The 17,783-nt window shown below is 45.0% G+C and overlaps 1 protein-coding gene across 1 annotated transcript; it reads left to right on the top strand.

Annotated features, from left to right (window-relative positions):
- The first annotated feature begins 35 nt into the window (after positions 1-35).
- dna2 (DNA replication helicase/nuclease 2) lies at positions 36-17,753 on the top strand. The gene is made up of 23 exons (XM_062520211.1): positions 36-329; positions 533-583; positions 882-1,888; positions 2,325-2,498; positions 2,848-3,031; positions 3,863-4,011; positions 4,236-4,367; positions 5,078-5,306; positions 6,856-6,973; positions 7,219-7,381; positions 8,392-8,583; positions 9,107-9,337; positions 9,869-9,985; positions 10,531-10,640; positions 10,787-10,896; positions 11,332-11,553; positions 11,997-12,190; positions 12,700-12,789; positions 13,108-13,315; positions 13,974-14,063; positions 15,814-15,996; positions 16,374-16,522; positions 17,340-17,753. The coding sequence occupies exons 1-23, from the start codon at positions 303-305 to the stop codon at positions 17,389-17,391; spliced, it is 4,182 nt and encodes a 1,393-aa protein (XP_062376195.1). The 5' UTR covers positions 36-302; the 3' UTR covers positions 17,392-17,753.
- Positions 17,754-17,783: the final 30 nt, after the last annotated feature.

The following is a 17,783-nucleotide window of genomic DNA, read 5'->3' as shown; positions in this document are numbered from 1 at the left end:
GATTCTTGGCGCTTGATATTTGACATTGCAAATAGACAAGAAGACAAGACATACTCCAGCACAGATAGTGGCGATGTTGAGGCGCTCAGGAGGAAAGCGTCACTAACATCAAACCAACAAGTAAGAAGATTCGAAACACCGGGCGCAGACCTCAATCAGCGGGAAAGTCTCTGGCCCCCTGTCTGTCTTTCCCGCTGTGTTTTTTTATGTACTTACATATACGATGCTTACCATCATTCTTAGAGAACAATGTTAATCATAGCATTGGATCCCAAGTATCATCACGTTTGTAAGATCTGGTGATGCCAACAAAGTTGCAGAAACGCTCGGTGAGTAAACAAACATTGGTATTTTGCCTAACGTTGCCATAACATTAATGTTAGCGTTGCCCTGCCTGCTAGCAGGGAAATAACGATCTCTGTTTTAGTTCTTGAGACATGATTAGCAGTACGGTTGAGGCTGTTGTCTGCTTGGTGATCCTGGCATCTATCTATCTATTGGGCTTAACTAACCAAATATTTTGACATCACAGGCGGCCAAAGGGGGCTTCCAAGGCAACATCGCCTCATTTTTCTCTCCAAAGGTAAGTTAGATCACCTAATCATTGGATTTGTTTGGCTAAAGCTAGTTAACCTAGTCGGTGTAAGATGGGACATTGCGAATGATTAACAGCATGGTGGCACAACGTAATTCAACACATCACAATATCATGAGTGAATGGGAGTGATTTTTGTGCCCGAATATGCAAGAGAATCCTTATACTATTTTCCACTTTGTGTAATGTCCACAGGATGCACTGCAGGCATACTGTATGTAAGTCTAGATTTATTCTTCTCTTCTTAAGCCATTCTATAGAACCCCTTCTTTCTTTTTCATGTCAGGTGGTGGGCTCATGTTCCTACAAGAAGAATGTGCCTGTTAAGACTGAGGATTCCCCTGGAGTCCCGGAGGAGGACACAGAAAATGCCCCCCTTTCCCCTGAGTGCACCATTGTACCAGAGACACCTGACAGCCTCATCAAGCCTCTCAAACCCCCAGGTGTGCACCATGATGTGACGCGCTCCCCCGTCTCCCGAAGCCCTTCCTCCAGGGGCTCAGCTGTGAAGAGCAACCTCTTTACCAGGATGCCCATGCGGCTACTGCAGAATGAGAGTCCCAAAGCCAAGGACCAGGACGACTCGAAGAGTGACCAGAGTCACGTGGCTTCGGTGAAAAGGCGGATGTTCTCCCCTGACGAACCCCAGAGAGCGAAGCGAGCCAGAGCCATGCCTGTGAAGAGACCCAGTCGAAGCCCACTGAAGGAACCCAGCTCCTCTGCTGCTGCTAATGGTCTTAGTGACTATCTCGAGGAGATACGTTGCCTCAAAAGTGCAAAACCCCATGCCAAACCAGAACAAAACACCAAGCAAGCTCCAAAACTCCTTAAAGCAGGGCAGATCACTTTTACGACTGACCGTAAAAAATCAGGACCTGTGCCCCAAGACTCCAAAAGGGCGAAGACACTGGGTGAAGACAAGCTTTCCATCCAGTTGTCTAAAGCCAATTCTTCTCATTCTGACAAAACCAATGATACTGGCGGAAGCACTTTCACTCTGATATCCAAACCGAAACCTGTAGTGGATCACGACCTTTCTAGAGATTTGGCGCTGAATGAAGAGCTTGTTTGTTCATTCACCGGTCACATGCCTGAAGAAACTGTGAGGAACATGGCGTCAGCGCTCCTTCATCCATCCAAGAGGAGTAGTGCAGATATTTGTCAAGCAAAGGACAAAAGCCCAAACGGGGTAGCAACCCAGGATGACCTTCAGGAGGAATTGGATGATAGTTGGTTTGATGACAAAATGGAGCCGTTCGCCACTGAGCCCATAGAGAAGCGGTCAAAATCTGAGTAAGTAGAACGCTACAGAACATAATGGCAGCACTAATAGAAATCTCTGTTGCTCTCCCTGCCTTAGAGTTTATTTTTATTTTAATTTAATTTTATTTTATTAAGGACAAGAGGCTCCCACTTGAGCACACTGCCAAATTGCAATATTATGCAAATGCTAGATAAAAACTTTTTCTCTGACAAAGTAGTCCTGACCGAAATAGGAATTTGGTTCGGAAAATACTTTGTCACTTTGGTTTGAATTAATCGATTGTAGTTACATTAAATAATCATATACGCTTGGAACAAAGTATACATACTGTACTATTGATGTTTATTCTAATTTGAGTTTTTGATTGTTAATTTGGTGTCCAAGTCTCATGTATTCACTTCAACCATTGGAAGTGGTTAGATTTGAAAAGTGATGTGAACCCTAATAGAATCTTTGTAATTCCAGAAAAACAAAAGGCATTCCAGATTATGTCATATTGTCTACTGGCTTACACAATCGGTACTGGGTCCTGGATACACGGGAAGCGACTGGTCCTCATGGTTATCTGGAAAAACACTTGACCATAACAGCCTCCAAGACCACGCAACCCACAGAGACCTGTATTTTGAAAGATGGCTGGTATTTCAGCTTTAATGATTATTTATTTATCTGTCTGCCTGTACAGTCATTTCCTATGTATTAGCTGCATTGTATAAGACGCAGGACAGTGTTTTATGCAAGTTAACAAACAACAACTAAACCATATTAATAGCATAATTAATTGCCCCTGTGTATTAACCTCGTAGCAGAAGAAATTGAGCAAAATCAATAAATACACCACGGCTAATATTTGGGAAATTGCGGAACTCTGCTTTATAGCTAAACTCTGCATTCTAAATCTCTAGTAATGTCAAAGATCCTTCATCACTATCCGCTTTAACCCTCTCTGGTAATGTGTTTAATCACTGCTGATTTGTGCCTGTCTCAGGGAGAGCACGCCCGTTGCGGTGGGGGACATTGTGCATGTGGAGGGAGAGTGTGTCTCAGGGACGTGGGTGATGAGCAGAGACTCGGGCTTCCTGGTGCTGCTACCGGATGTCCTCATATCTGGCACCAGCATCGCTAACAGCATCCGCTGCATGAGGAGAGCCGTGCTGGGGGAGATGTTTAAGGTGGGTTCCACAGATGAGCCTTATCATGACCCACCCCATCATTTACTACACCTGGTGGGAGGTAATTGGAGGTTGCTCATTGATAAAGATTGTCTAGTTACCAAGATGAAATGAAGCGGCAAGTCGTTTCCGTCCCCCTAAATAGGTGTGCCCATTACATCAAACATAATCTTTTTTCTGAGTAAACAATAAGAGAAGATAAATATTGGACACGGGATGAATAATTAAACTTTGGAGTTGGGACCTAAGCTACTTCCGGACTTCTAACAGATACAGGAGATTGGCCTCTTATCGTCTCGCTTTATCAACTGTCTGTTCACTGATTTGTGAGAAAATTGAAGATGTGACAAGATGCCAGTAGGGCTGGGGGAGATGGCGAAATGTCAATCTCTATATGCTGAGGAGAGATGGTGATGTGCAATATGATATTTCAGTTGCAAACAGTGCGCACATCCAAAAAAAAGGTGCAGGAGCCAAAAGGTTAAGATCCAAAACAAAAGAGTAAAAGGTCCGCATACTTGCTCTCACTTAATTTACTTTAAGACGTAACGTTTCGAGCCTCGTGTCTGAAGAAGAGCCACGAGGCTCGAAACGTTACGTCTTTAATAAAGTAAATTAAGTGAGAGCAAGTGTGCAGATCTTTTACTCTTTTGATGTGCAATATGATAGAATGCATATGGTCAATAATATTCCATTTGACTGTATTAATAATGCTTACAATACAGAAGTCAAATCACAATACACATGCTCTGTGATGAGGGACAGCCCGAGATGCCAATCTTGCTGTACTCTCAATGAGTTGAAATGAATATATGAATATCTTTTGTGCAGGGTTTTGATGGAGGATCTAAACAGATGCTGACTGGTACGATAGTCCATGAGATCTTCCAGAGGGCAGCCATGTCCATGAACTTTTCTGAGGAGAGGTTGAAGAAACTTGCCCAAGACGCCCTTCTCAATCCAAACTATTTGGGTCAAATGTAAGTAACAGAATTGCAAGTATGGCTGAGTAGAATTTTATACATGGGATTTCAGCACCAACTTAATATAGTCTACAAAAGCAAAGAAACACGCAAGAAATGTACACTCTTACACCCCTATAAAGAGATTTAATGAAGACAGTCTTTAATTGTTGGGGGGAAAGACTGCAGGTTACAATGTTAGTTAAACAGCCAATGATGAGGCTCTTTCTCACCCTTCCCAGCTACAGCCTCAGCCTGCCCCAGGAGGACATCAGGCAGGGTGTGGAGGAGTACCTGCCCTCCCTCTCAGAGTGGGCGAAAGACTACTTGGACTCCTCCTCACAGTCTGGCAACAAGCCACTAACACTGAAACTGTAAGTTATAAGCTCATGACTCTCATTTGTTCGTCGTGCCCTGAGGGGTTCATTTCTGTTGGTGTCGTTTTTTTCTTCTTCCCCTGAGCTTAAAAAAATAACTGAACATATGCTTCACATGCAAAGGGAGCTCACACCAATATCAAATTATAGTTATTTGTAGTATCAGCTAACAGCGTATGGTAGGAAATATGGTGTGTTGAAATGTTTTTGAAAATGTTTTTTCTAAACAGTTGAATTTGAATGATTTGGTGTTAACATTCCATTGTAACAATAATTGCATCGTTACCTTAGTCAAGCTACGTCCAGCCCCACGGAATGCCCATAGAGTACTACCTTATCAGACTGTTTTTGCCAGTGTTCACTAAAAGCTCAATGCAAACAGAAGCCTGTGTGCACACGTTCGCAAACGTTCATCTGCAAATTGAAATGCATCTCAGTTTGCATTATCTCTTATGTTATTCCTATCTCTCTGGGCAGAGAGAATAGGAATAGCATTTTAAATAATTTTCTGTATGTATGCATGTTTGTATGTTTTTGTTGAATGTTGTGTTTGTATGCTGCTGAAACACTGTAATTTCCCCTTGGGGATGAATAAAGTATTTCTATCTATCTATCTATCTATCTATCTATTAGATTGCACCAGGTTGTTATGAGTGGTTTTGACTCCCCCTTGTAATGTATGTGGGCTTGTTTTGTGCTCCGTGCAGACCCAGTGACGGGATGCTGAATAAACAGGACAGTTCCAGCACAGTGACCGTCACAGACTTCACTGACATCGAGGAGAACATCTGGTCGCCTCGTTTCGGCCTGAAGGGCAAGATCGACGTGACGGCAAACGTGCGTATCCACCGTCGGGGCCGGAGATCAATAGAGCGTGTGGTCCCTCTGGAGCTGAAGACGGGCAAGGAGTCCAATTCCATTGAGCACCGTAGCCAGGTACGGTCGCTTCAGACAGTGCTCATCCTACACTCATTTCTTCTTGGTGAATTTTAAATGTTTCAAGACTACACATATAGCCCCATTTAGGGTGTCAAGTCTAAATAACGAATAACTGATAATGATAATATCCATCACAATATTAAATATCCATCCTATATAACAGTAATATAGCTTAATTTTTACTGAATTTCAGCATCACGTTTCCAGTACAGGACATGTACACTTTTAAACAAGGGTTCTTGTGGTGCTATATAGAACCATGCAGACTTTAAAGAACCTTTAGGGGTGCCATATGTGATAGAACCATTTTTAGTTCTATATAGCACTGTTTTTTAAGTGAGTGTAAGCTTACTTCACCTCGTTGTTGGCCCTTTATTGTATTTAAGCATTAGCTTTCTCATCCATTTTGACATGTCAGAGGTAGCCTCTGACTATGGCCAGCTACATGTCACCCGACAGTGCATTGAGGCAAGGATAATGGTCTCGTCAGCATTTTTCACTTGAATGAAAAAAGGGAAATGTAAATTAAACAAAACGTAAAAATAGTCCTTAGAGTCCTCTGTGGTAGATACGGCCATGTGACTGCAACTAGGCTACGTGACCCCTGACTGTGCGTTGATAGTTGATAATTGTCTCGTCAGCTAGTTTTACACAATAAATTAAACAGAACTTAAAGAAAGAAATACTGAGGACATGACCTTGGTTGGTGTCCTCTGTGGTAGATACCGCCACGCTCGCGTTTATAAATGGTCAGTAGTGGGAACCGGATAACTCCAAAATCTCCTCTAGCCTCGTCTTTGTTGCCTTCATGATTTTTTTTGTTTTTTGTAAGTTTCTTATCTCCCTTTTGATATATCAATTATATCAGCAATGACAAGGCAGCTGGAACCTGCCTCTCCCCCTCCATCTCATGTGCTCTCAAGAGGAGTTCCCAATTAAGAGTGTACCGTCACACCGGTGTGTTTGGAATATTGGAAAATTAACATTCTAAAGAATGTCTGGGTTCATTGAATTCTACATAGAATTTTAGAATGTTGAATTGTTGCGGAATGGAATCTTGCGTTAGAATGTTCAAAACCCACCCTTTTAAAGGTTAACTGGATTAGCATAACGTTGTTGAAATGATATCTGCTGCATAGTTGAGATTGAGAGGACCCCTATCATCATTGCATGTAACATGTTGTTGCTGCATTTTGATATTGTAAATGTTCGGAAGAATGAAGAACAGTTTGATGTAAAGCTATTTATATTTATTGACTAGATGTTGGTGCCCCACGCACAGTGCATACTGCGCGTAGTGGAAGCGACATCACTGAATCGAGTTGTGTGTGTGTGACACTCATGACGATCTGTGTGTGTCTCAGGTCATCTTGTACACGCTAATGAGCCTGGAGAGACACGCTGTGTGTGTGTGTGTGTGTGTGTGACACTCATGACGATCTGTGTGTGTCTCAGGTCATCTTGTACACGCTAAAGAGCCTGGAGAGGCACGCTGTGTGTGTGTGTGTGTGTGTGTGACACTCATGACGATGTGTGTGTGTCTCAGGTCATCTTGTACACGCTAATGAGCCTGGAGAGGCGCGCTGATCCGGAGGCTGGATTCCTCATCTACCTGAAAACCGGCAACCTGCATCCCATCGTGGGAAACCACATGGACAGGAGAGGTAACGATATACAGTAGGGCTGTGCAATTAATCAAATTAACCGATTAATCGTCAATTAAGACTTTCAGCGATTATGAAAACAACATATCATGATTTGAATATTTCTCCAGTAATCTAGCAGCCCTGGGTACCGAAGGTCGCCATTACTGCCAGTGACCTTGGCGCGTGTGTGTGTGTGTGTGTGTGTGTGTGTGTGTGTGTTTTATGTAGATGATCTTTATGCTTCCCCCCCTGTGCTCATTCAGAGCTGATCAAGTTGAGGAACACGCTGGCGCACCATCTTGGCAACAACTTGGAGAGAGCAGAGGGAGAGTCGGCAACGCACCTGACTCCTTTACCTGACGCCCTGTCCGATCCGCAGGCCTGCCGATACTGTCCCCAGAAGCTAAACTGTGCCGTGTATAACAAGTGGGTATCTCAGCGTGAGCTAAACTGTGCCGTGTATAACAAGTGGGTATCTCGGCGTGAGCTAAACTGTGCCGTGTAAAACAAGTGGGTATCTTGACGGGAGCTAAACTGTGCCGTGTAAAACAAGTGGGTATCTTGACGGGAGCTAAACTGTGCCGTGTAAAACAAGTGGGTATATCGGCGTGAGCTAAACTGTGCCGTGTATAACAAGTGGGTATTTATGCTGTGAAATGACCTCTACAGTCAGATTAAGTTCTCTTTATGAGTGGCTGGTGAAAGCTCAGATTAGTACTTCCACAAAAGTTGCATCTGTTGCACCTGTATGCAGCGTTTCATCTGACGTGCCGCCTTTGTGTGTGTGTGTGTGTGTGTGTGTGTGTGTGTGTGTGTGTTTTTATTCCTGTGTCTGATCAGCACCAGCAACCTGCCAGCTGCTGGTCAAATATGAAAGTGAGCTGGTAGATTTCAGACGCAGAAAACAATCATTTACTGTTGAGGTGCTGGTGATTCATGACTCATCATTTATTTGTCAGCCTGTAGATGCTCAGACATTTGAAACGGGTCATTTCCTCCCCTGGTGATGCTCATTGGTGTGTGTTTCCAGAGAGGGTTAAAGCGGAGCAAGAGGCGCAAACATTCGACCATTTCCGCGTTCTGTTTTCGCAAAGGGGAGGGGGGCGAAATCCCTCTTTAAGCAGACCTAGAAAGTGACGTTACATTTGAACTGAACTGCTTGCCGATCGATCGATATCCCACTATGACGTCTTTGCGACACGCGTCTTTAAGCAGACAGGAACTGTTCGAATTTTGCTTCCATGGAGATGCATTATGGTTATGGTTATGGTGGTGGTGCTTAGCAGACGCTTTTGTCCAAAGCGACATACAAAACAAAACAACACAGTAATTAAATTTAGCAGTTGATCATACTATAGTGTTGACTATCTATTATGTTGCTCTATCTTGTCAGTAATGAAGGATCTTTGGTGTTTCCCCCTCCACTTCCTGCTCAGAGCTCTGGAGAGGGACTCGTCCGGTGCGCTCCGCAGCCCAGAGCCCCCCCTGCTGGAGCAGGAGAGCGAGCACCTGGGCCCGCCCCACCTGAGCTACTTCAGCCGCTGGGTGCTGCTCTGCGCCCTGGAGGCCCGCACCATGGAGGCCAAGGGGGGCCGCCGCAACATCTGGCTCCAGTCAGCGCAGGAGAGGTACAGTAGGCCGTGGGGGACCCCTGCCCTGCCTTACAGGGGAGCTACACCAGGCCCGTAACCGAAGCGCTCTGTTCACGACGCGTTCAATGGAAGTACCGTAGCTACTAGCTACACCAGACACGACAGTGGGGGGTACGTTCGATAAAAATAGACCAGTCTTCTAAAATGGATTTTACGCATTGAGAACGGAACGTTGCAGTTACGCGCACGGTGTAGCTCCCCTGTTAGGTCATTTTTGGGGTATGATTGACAGCTGTCACTCACCACACAAACCTTTAGGATTAAAGATGTAGACCTGCTTTACACGTCCACACACTCTGGCGTAGCAAGGCATGTGTATTCTAACATATATTGTGACCTTTAAAAGCTATTTAAGCTTTAGTCCAACTGCACAGTGATAACTCCATATGTGTGTGTTTTTTTCAGTAGAAGAGAGAGTGCACACGCACACGCACACGCACACACACACGCATGTGTTGAACCAGAGTCGTACGTCAAAGCTCTCTCTCTCTCTTTAAAGGGAGAAGAGTGGTGGCTGTCTTGGGAATCTGCTCAGGACGGGCGAAGTGACCGCGCTGGCTGACGATGTTCACCAGCACTTCTTTGAGCGGCGGGGGGGCATCCAGGCCCTGACCGGCGTGGCCGTCGGTGACCGCGTGGTGGTCAGTGACCAGGACTCCAAGCTCATCGGCGTAGCCAGCGGATTCGTGACGGAGGTTTCCAGTGCTGGAGTGAGCTGCTCTTTGGATCGGTGAGATCATGAAGGCACATAATTAAGCATGGTTGCTATGTGATTTTTATGTTGACCTATTTTGCTGTGCACTGTATTCATGTTTCTTTTTGTCTGTTGCTACTGTACTTGTGATTTCCATTAAAAATCAATCAGAGATTCTGTTGCTTCAACAACTAGTTCTGCAACTTCACCAAGAGTTCAGCATTTGTCCAGATGTTAGAATAGAAATAGAATAGAATATATACTTTTTTGATCCCGTGAGGGAAGTTCAGTTCTCTGCATTTAACCCAATTTAACCGAATTAGTGAACACGCAGCACACAGTGAACACACAGTGAAGTGAATCACACAACCCAGAGCAGTGAGCTGCCTGCCCAACCAGCGGCGCTCGGGGAGCAGTGAGGGGTTAGGTGCCTTGCTCAAGGGCACTTCAGCCGTGGTAGACTGGTCGGGGATCGAACCGGCAACCCTCCGGTTACAAGCCCGATGCGCTAACCAGTACACCACGGCTGCCCCGATGTTAACTGAGAACATTGTGTGGCACATTCAGGGATCTGTCCAGGCTTCCTGCAAACATGCTGTTCCGTCTGGATCAGGACGAGGGGGCAGGAGGACTGGGTACCCATTTCGGAAACATCTCAAAGCTGATGGAAAATTCCCCGACAAGGTGTGTGTGTGTGTGGTGTGTGTGTGGTGTGTGTGTGGTGTGTGTGTGGTGTGTGTGTGTGGTGTGTGTGTGGTGTGTGTGTGGTGTGTGTGTGGTGTGTGGGTGTGTGTGTGTGGTGTGTGTGTGGTGTGTGGGTGTGTGGGTGTGTGTGTGTGTGTGTGGTGTGTGTGTGGTGTGTGTGTGGTGTGGGTGTGTGTGTGTGTGGTGTGTGGTGTGGTGTGTGTGTGGTGTGGTGTGTGTGTGTGGTGTGTGTGGTGTGTGTGTGGTATGTGTGTGTGTGTGTGTGTGTGGTGTGGTGTGTGTGTGTGGTGTGTGGTGTGTGTGGTGTGTGGTGTGTGTGGTGTGTGGTGTGTGTGGTGTGTGGTGTGTGTGTGTGTGGTGTGTGTGTGGTGTGTGTGTGTGGTGTGTTATGTGTGTGTGGTGTGTGTGTGTGTGGTGTGTGTGTTCGTCTGTTTGCCAGAGCAAACAGAGTTTTGTGATGAATGGTGCGTTTGCAGGAAACTCATGTGTGTCTGCTCTGTGTGTGTGTGTGTGTGTGTGTTCAGCCAAAGGCTACGGGAGCTGATAGTGGATTTCCGTCGTCCTCAATTCATAGACAGCCTGAGCAGCGTTCTACCACGAGATGCCAAAGACACTGTTGCCAACATCCTAAAAGGTTTATCCTGAATTTCTAAACTTTGAATGACCCTTTAAAAAGGACAATTTATGTACACAACAACCATTGTGAAGATAGATGGAATAAATTACCCTCTCCTTTTTTGGGAAGTGAAAGTTAACCACCACGTACTGTCTGTGTTGCAGGCCTCAACAAGCCTCAGAAGCAGGCCATGAAGAAAGTGCTTTTATCGAAAGATTACACTCTGATTGTGGGAATGCCTGGCACAGGCAAAACCACCACTATTTGCACACTGGTAAGGACAAGGAAGTTTGACTTCCCCCCTCTTTCCCCTGCCTAGAATGCTGACCCAGTTAGCTCCCATCAAGTAGGTGCAGGCCAAGTCAGTTCGCAACAGTTAAATCGGCAGTATGTGAAGGCCTCTTGTGATTTAACACACGCACTGGTGTTATAGTAATTCTCTAGAGAACTTTGTTGTAAAACTGACAAATGTCACTTAAAGGTATATATTTGCACATGAAGTAATGGCTTTCCTTTAGGTAGATTTAAATACATTTGCCTTGGCAGTACTTTAAATCACTCTTTAAGTGCAGTCTTTGTCCAAAGCTCAGCTAAAACCGAGGGGCAAAGGAACAGGTTGATGAGAATACTGCATTAGGAGGACAGAACGTTTCACGGGCCAAGCAGACTCACTGGAAGTGGCCCTCCTGTTGTCACTTGACTCTCTTAGGTGCGGATTCTCCACGCCTGCGGCTTCAGTGTCCTGCTGACCAGTTACACCCACTCGGCTGTGGACAACATCCTCCTCAAGCTCAAGAAGTTCAAGATCGGCTTCCTGCGGCTGGGTCGGGCACAGAAGGTGCATCCGGACATCAGACCCTTCACAGACGAGCAGTGCCGAGCCAAAGGCATCGCCGACCTCTCCGATCTCGAACGCCTCTACAACAAGGAGGTAACAGACGCCAGGTTGATGACCCTAGCGCCAGAAATGTTATCAATGTCATTTTATACATATTATTAAAAACGAGTGGAATTTCAGGAAGCAGTAATTCAAGCTTCATTTCTTATCTGCATATGGACTTAGTTCATTGATTAGTAATTCATGCCCTTTGTGTGCGTAGGATAAGACGACCCAGACTTCCGATTACTAAACTTTGTTTACTGTGTTCAGTTAAAAGAATGCTTATTGGATATGAAATCTGTGAATTTCAAAAAGATATTCAATATCATGCATCTGTGTCTGTCTAAATTTTTAAAAAAAATCTCCTTAACTCTAAATACTTACAAAAACAAAAATGATATGACAAGAGCAAATTACTTTATTATTTCCATGATTATTTCATCGTTCCCATCTTTGGTGTGTCCCCTGTCCCTGGTCTGTCCCGCTCCTCGTAGCTGGTGGTAGCCACCACCTGCATGGGTGTGAAGCACGCCCTCTTCAGCCGGCGCCGCTTCGACTTCTGCATCGTGGACGAGGCGTCTCAGATCAGCCAGCCCGTGTGCCTGGGGCCGCTCTTCTACGCGCAGCGCTTCGTCCTGGTGGGGGACCACCAGCAGCTGCCCCCCATCGTCCAGAACGCCGAGGCCAGGTAGCAGCCGCTTCCTTCTCTTCATTCTCCCTGCGCTCCTCCCCGTAGGCATCGCTCTTGTGTTCTGTTGGGGGAGCTACCGTCATTTCCCGACTGTTAGCCGCGGCTTATACATTGATTTTGCAAAATTTCTTCAGCTATGAGGGGGCAGTTTAATATGGTGAAAACATGGTTTTGTTTCTTTTAACTTAAAACACTGTCATGCGGCTTATACACAAATACGGCTTATATGCGGGACATTACTGCACTGTCCCTGCCATGCTGCCCAGCATTAAATATGTGGCAAAGCAACGTGTTTCTTATCTGTAAGGATGTATTGTATTGGTTAGCAGCTTGGTGACCTAACCAAGCAGAAGACCCATAATTCAAGCTCTGCTGATTGCATGTGTCTTCACGGATCCTAATGGAGTAATTATTCCAAGTAATACTCTTGGATATTCCCAGAGATTCTTGACATATTATATGGTGTGTTGTGTTATTGTGTTGTTGTGTCTGTCTAATGACTCCAGAGCTCTGGGTATGGACGAGAGCCTGTTCAAGCGGTTGGAGCATCACTCCAATGCAGTGGTCCAGCTGACCGTGCAGTACAGGATGAACAGGTGAGAGTGCAAACAACAACAAATGATCTCACCTCTGGCCGCATACCTGGGAGTGCCACCATATGTCACCATAGAAACGTTGTGTCTTTATACTTGTAGCAATAAGGGAAGATGTACGCAATTTTTGTGTAGTGTATTACATTCACTGTATGTTTGTGTATGATCCCAAGATGATCAGGCTGTGCCTCAATCCTCTCTGTTAGTAGTTCAGTTCCAGGTTTATATTTAAATTGTCCCCTTTGTTGAGTGAAGAATATCATTTATCACAGTTGCATCCAACAGCTTTGAGTGAAAGGGTGTGCTTTCTCCTCTCTGCAGCAAGATCATGTCTTTGAGCAACGCGTTGATGTATGAAGGCAAGCTAGAGTGTGGATCAGAGAAGATGGCCAGTGCAGTTCTGAAGCTGGCCACCAGGGACAGCGTGGAGCAGGATCTGGAGCTGTTTGTGGGCCAGGAGGAGTACACAGCCTGGATCCGAACAGCCCTGCAGCCCCTCAGCCCGGTCTGCTTCCTGGACACCACCAAGGTCTCCCCAAATTATCACTATTTCACTATTAGCCTACTACGCCTAAAGGGGGGGGGTGAGGGGCGGGGGCTCCTGTAACATTGGAAAGAAGTCATTCATTCATTCATTCATTCATTCATTCATTCATTCATTCATTCATTCATTCATTCATTCATTCATTCATTCATTCATTCATTCATTCATTCATTCATTCATTCATTCATTCATTCATTCATTCATTCATTCATTCATTCATTCATTCATTCTCTCTCCACCTCAAGCTGGTGTGTCCTCTGTGCTTTGGTGCACAATGAGTGCTGTGCATCACCCGTCACTGCTGGTTTATTGGCATTCCTACATGTTCATGTAGAGGCAAAATGTAGTGCTCCGAATGTATAAAATGTATAAAAGTAGTATAGAGGTACCCTCTTCACCGTAAAGCACTCTGGGTGCATTACCGGTAAGTGCATGTTGTTGTTGCTAGACTGGGTTATTTAAAGAAATATGCTGATGCTGATGTCATCATATTGCCATGGGAACAGATTTTTCTAGTTCACTCTCTACGGTCCAACTGTTTTTTTTTTGTCAGTAAAGCTGACAAACTAGTTTACCAGAGTGCACAGAGTTTACCAGAATATGTTTCCTAAACGGTGTTCATCTTCTCATGTTGGCTTGGTAGGTTCCTGCTGTTGAGACGGTGGAGAAAGGAGGCATCAGCAACCACGTTGAGGCCACTCTGGTACATGCCATCGTCAGCCTGCTGCTCAAGGTGAGAGACTACTGAAAGAGTTTGAGAACATACAGGAAAAATCTATTGCACACAGTTGAGAGGCATCAGCAATGGATAAATGGCTATGCACGGAATGAGGTTTTGACCGATTGGCATCTTTAAATCGGTCCCAGGGTTTCCATTGCAGAAAGATGCCTAATATGAGGCTTGTATGAGACTAATGTACTGTATTATCCCTTTTAATATGATATTTGAATCTTCCTTCGCTCCACTACTGTCTGCTTTGAGTAAAGACCTTTGGCTCCATCTGTTGGCTCTACTGCGGTGCAATGGACAGTGTTTGCATGGTTTATGACCGCGCAATATAATGACTACTTATGTGCCTTACATGCAGAAATTCAGAGACAAGGTCCAGAATGTCCTCTTACTACCCAGTCAATTTGTAACCTGGAAGTTTTCCTTTAACAGCCGTCAGCTATAGAGCTGGGAAGACCTAGGACCCCTATAGAGCTACAGTAGGGCCCAGCTCATGTGCCTGAAATGACACTCTGGTCCTGAACTTTGAACTTCTGTCATGAGTTGTAGTTTAACGAGCTATTTCTATGGTGATGGGGAAAGGCTCCGGGCCTTTGCTGTAGTACTCTTTGTCATGCCATCCTGCAAATGATGTAGCAGCCAATAGAAGTGTGAAACTGTATACATCTTGTCTATCGTGCATGATGCACATAGTGGTAGAGATTGGCCATATCGTATTGTTATCAATATTACGGTGGAATCCCTCCCCGTCATAATAAATTCATCACAGTTATTAGTCCTATTATTCGGTCACATTGAGAAATTAATGATCTAGGTAACGACACAGAGTACAGTTTACGGTAATTTCCCGCATATAAGCCGCATTGTGTATAAGCCGCAGGCCAGTGTTTTATGCAAGTTAAAAGAAACAAAACCATATTAACGCCATATTAACTGCCCCCCTGCATTGTCCTCATAGCTGAAGAAATTTGGCAAAATCAATGTATAAGCCGTGGCTAACAGTCGGGAAATTACGGTGTGTCTTGCAAGGAGTGCAGCTCACCGCCTCACACGTAGAGCAAAGATGACTGAATGCAGAGTTCAAACTGTAGACGAGAAGTAGAGCTCATTGCTGATGATGGCCAGGATGGAGTTTCACTTTCGTGTGTCTGCACGGCTGTTGAGCCTGTGAGCTGATGTGGCCTGTGGCTGTGACTACTGTGGTGAGGAGTGCTATATACAAGTCACATCTTCATTTATAGCAGTATTGCCAAAAATACCACCACATATTGTGATACAAGCGAACAAGCATTGCAGCTGCAGCACGAAAGCATTGTGCTTTTAATGTTTTAGCAATGAGTATTGGTTAAAAAATATATATATAGTTTGAAGTCTATATTTCCTGTCCCTACATACTTTCGAACTGAATTGCTCAAGCATTGAGCTTGGGGTGAAGAGAGGCCAAGAAATATACAAATGTTAGATTCTTTGTAGCCGTACAAAACTTCAGACAGAAGATTATCTGGGGTAAACTAAATCACACGATCTGCCTTCAATTATGTGTCCTTGCCAAGACAACCACATTCTGCAGCAACAGCAGAATAGAATTGGGGGGGGGGGGACTTGTGGCCAACTTGCATGACAGAGTTTCAAAATTGTTTTCAATTAAAGTAAAAAAGTTGCTTAATAAGGCCAAGCAATTTCAAATCAAAATACAGTGTTCTAAAAACATTTAGAGATCGGCATCGTTGACTGACGGATTTCTTTTTTCCAGGCTGGCTGCAAAGCGGCAGATATTGGCATCATTGCGCCGTACCGGCAGCAGCTGAAGGCCATCTCTGGCCTGCTGGACAGTCCGGCCTTCAGCGCCGTGGAGGTAAACACGGTGGACAAATACCAGGGCCGTGACAAGAGCGTCATCATCGTGTCCTTTGTGAGGAGTAGCCTGGAGGCTAATGTGAGTGAAATTCCCTTTTCCTGCATCACACAAACGGCTTCCTCTGTATGTGTGCATGATCAAAGACCCTTGTGGTTTTCTTACGTTGTTTAGTAGGCATTCATTTAGCAGCTGTGATGCTATTTTGAGATGGGTTGTGTGCTGTAATGTGCAGTTCTTATCTGGAGAAATCTTGTTGACTGCACTGGACTGTGTTGTTGTATAGTCTTCTGTGGAAAGGTATCTTGACCTAGCTTCCACTGCTTCCATTGTGGCGATCAAATTAACTAACGTCCGGCTCCATGCTGCACACACATCCATCACTGCTTATGAACAGTAAAAGGGTCTATATTAGTTGAGGAAACTATTCCTTTAAATGTAATGCCTGTTTTGCCCAGATGGGGGAGCTGCTGAAGGACTGGAGGAGGCTGAACGTGGCCATCACCAGGGCGAAGCACAAGCTGATCATGATTGGCTCAGTGAGCACGCTCCGTCGCTACGCACCCCTGGAGAAGCTCCTCAGCCACCTGGAGCAGGAGAGCATGATATCCTTTTGCACGCTGACCAGCTAGCGCTGCCTGTGTTGCTGGAGCTCAGTAGCAGCTTAGAAGTGAACCATTTACATTATATACAGTATAGAGCATGATATCCTTTTGCACGCTGACCAGCTAGCGCTGCCTGTGTTTCTGGAGCTCAGTAGCAGCTTAGAAGTGAACCATTTACATTAAATACAGTATATTGCATCTCTTAGTTCTCACATCTGAAGCATGTAGTAGACAGAACACAGTCATGAATAGCATATATATACCTTTTGCACGCTGACCAGTTAGCGCTGCCTGTGTTTCTGGAGCTCAGTAGCAGCTTAGAAGTGAACCATTTACATTAAATACAGTATATTGCATCTCTTAGTTCTCACATCTGAAGCATGTAGACAGAACACAGTCATGAATAGCATATACCTTACTGAACAGGGGATTATGTAAGCATGGCTGACTTGGCCCCCGCTCTGTAAAATGTGGCCCCTTTTATGGCTGCCCTACAGAACTCCTAAATCCACCACTGGCATAGAGGTGTACCCATAGAAATGTATATACTGTATGTCTGTGGGTGTACCCATGTCCAATGTAAATGTGTTCCCTAGGTGCCTCTCATGCAGCGTTTATACGTCCTCCCTCGCTCCTCGGGCCTCTATCCTCACTGATCTACATAAAGGATGATGGGGGGGAAACAATGGGATAGTCTCCAGTGTTAGTTATAGATCAGTGGGAACGCCCCTCGAGGATCGAGCATCGAGGATCGAGGAGGCATGTTGAGAGGCACCCCCTGCCTTTCTAACTGCTCTCTTCCTTGACTGATGCCAACATGTTCCAGCTACCGGTGGCAGCACATGAAGCCCTGCCCCCAACATTCCTCTGAAGTACACTACCCAACCACCAGCCATCAGATGACCTCAGTACACTGCCCAACCACCGGCCATCAGATGACCTCAATTTTGCACTGACCCTCATAACCCCATACTCATAACCCACCCTGCCTCAGTAACATGGTGCTTGGTCTGTTCTTTTGAAAGAACATTTCACTGTAAAACTTTTCCGTTTATGGAGTTCCCATGCTGTTTAAATGCACATTGACTGTGGATGCCATTGGCTACTTCTGTTGGACCTCTGTTAATTCAACTAATATTATGAATTTAATTAATGTGATTTTATGATATTTGTGTATTTGTAAATTAATATGTCTGTTTTAATTTTGTATTTTAAATAAACTTGACTTTTCAATTAAAACCATTTATAATTCAGTGTTTAACC

This window comes from Sardina pilchardus, chromosome 18, assembly GCF_963854185.1.
Source record: "Sardina pilchardus chromosome 18, fSarPil1.1, whole genome shotgun sequence".
Classification (NCBI taxonomy): Eukaryota; Metazoa; Chordata; class Actinopteri; order Clupeiformes; family Clupeidae; genus Sardina; species Sardina pilchardus.
This window is presented reverse-complemented; position numbering and strand designations above follow the sequence as displayed.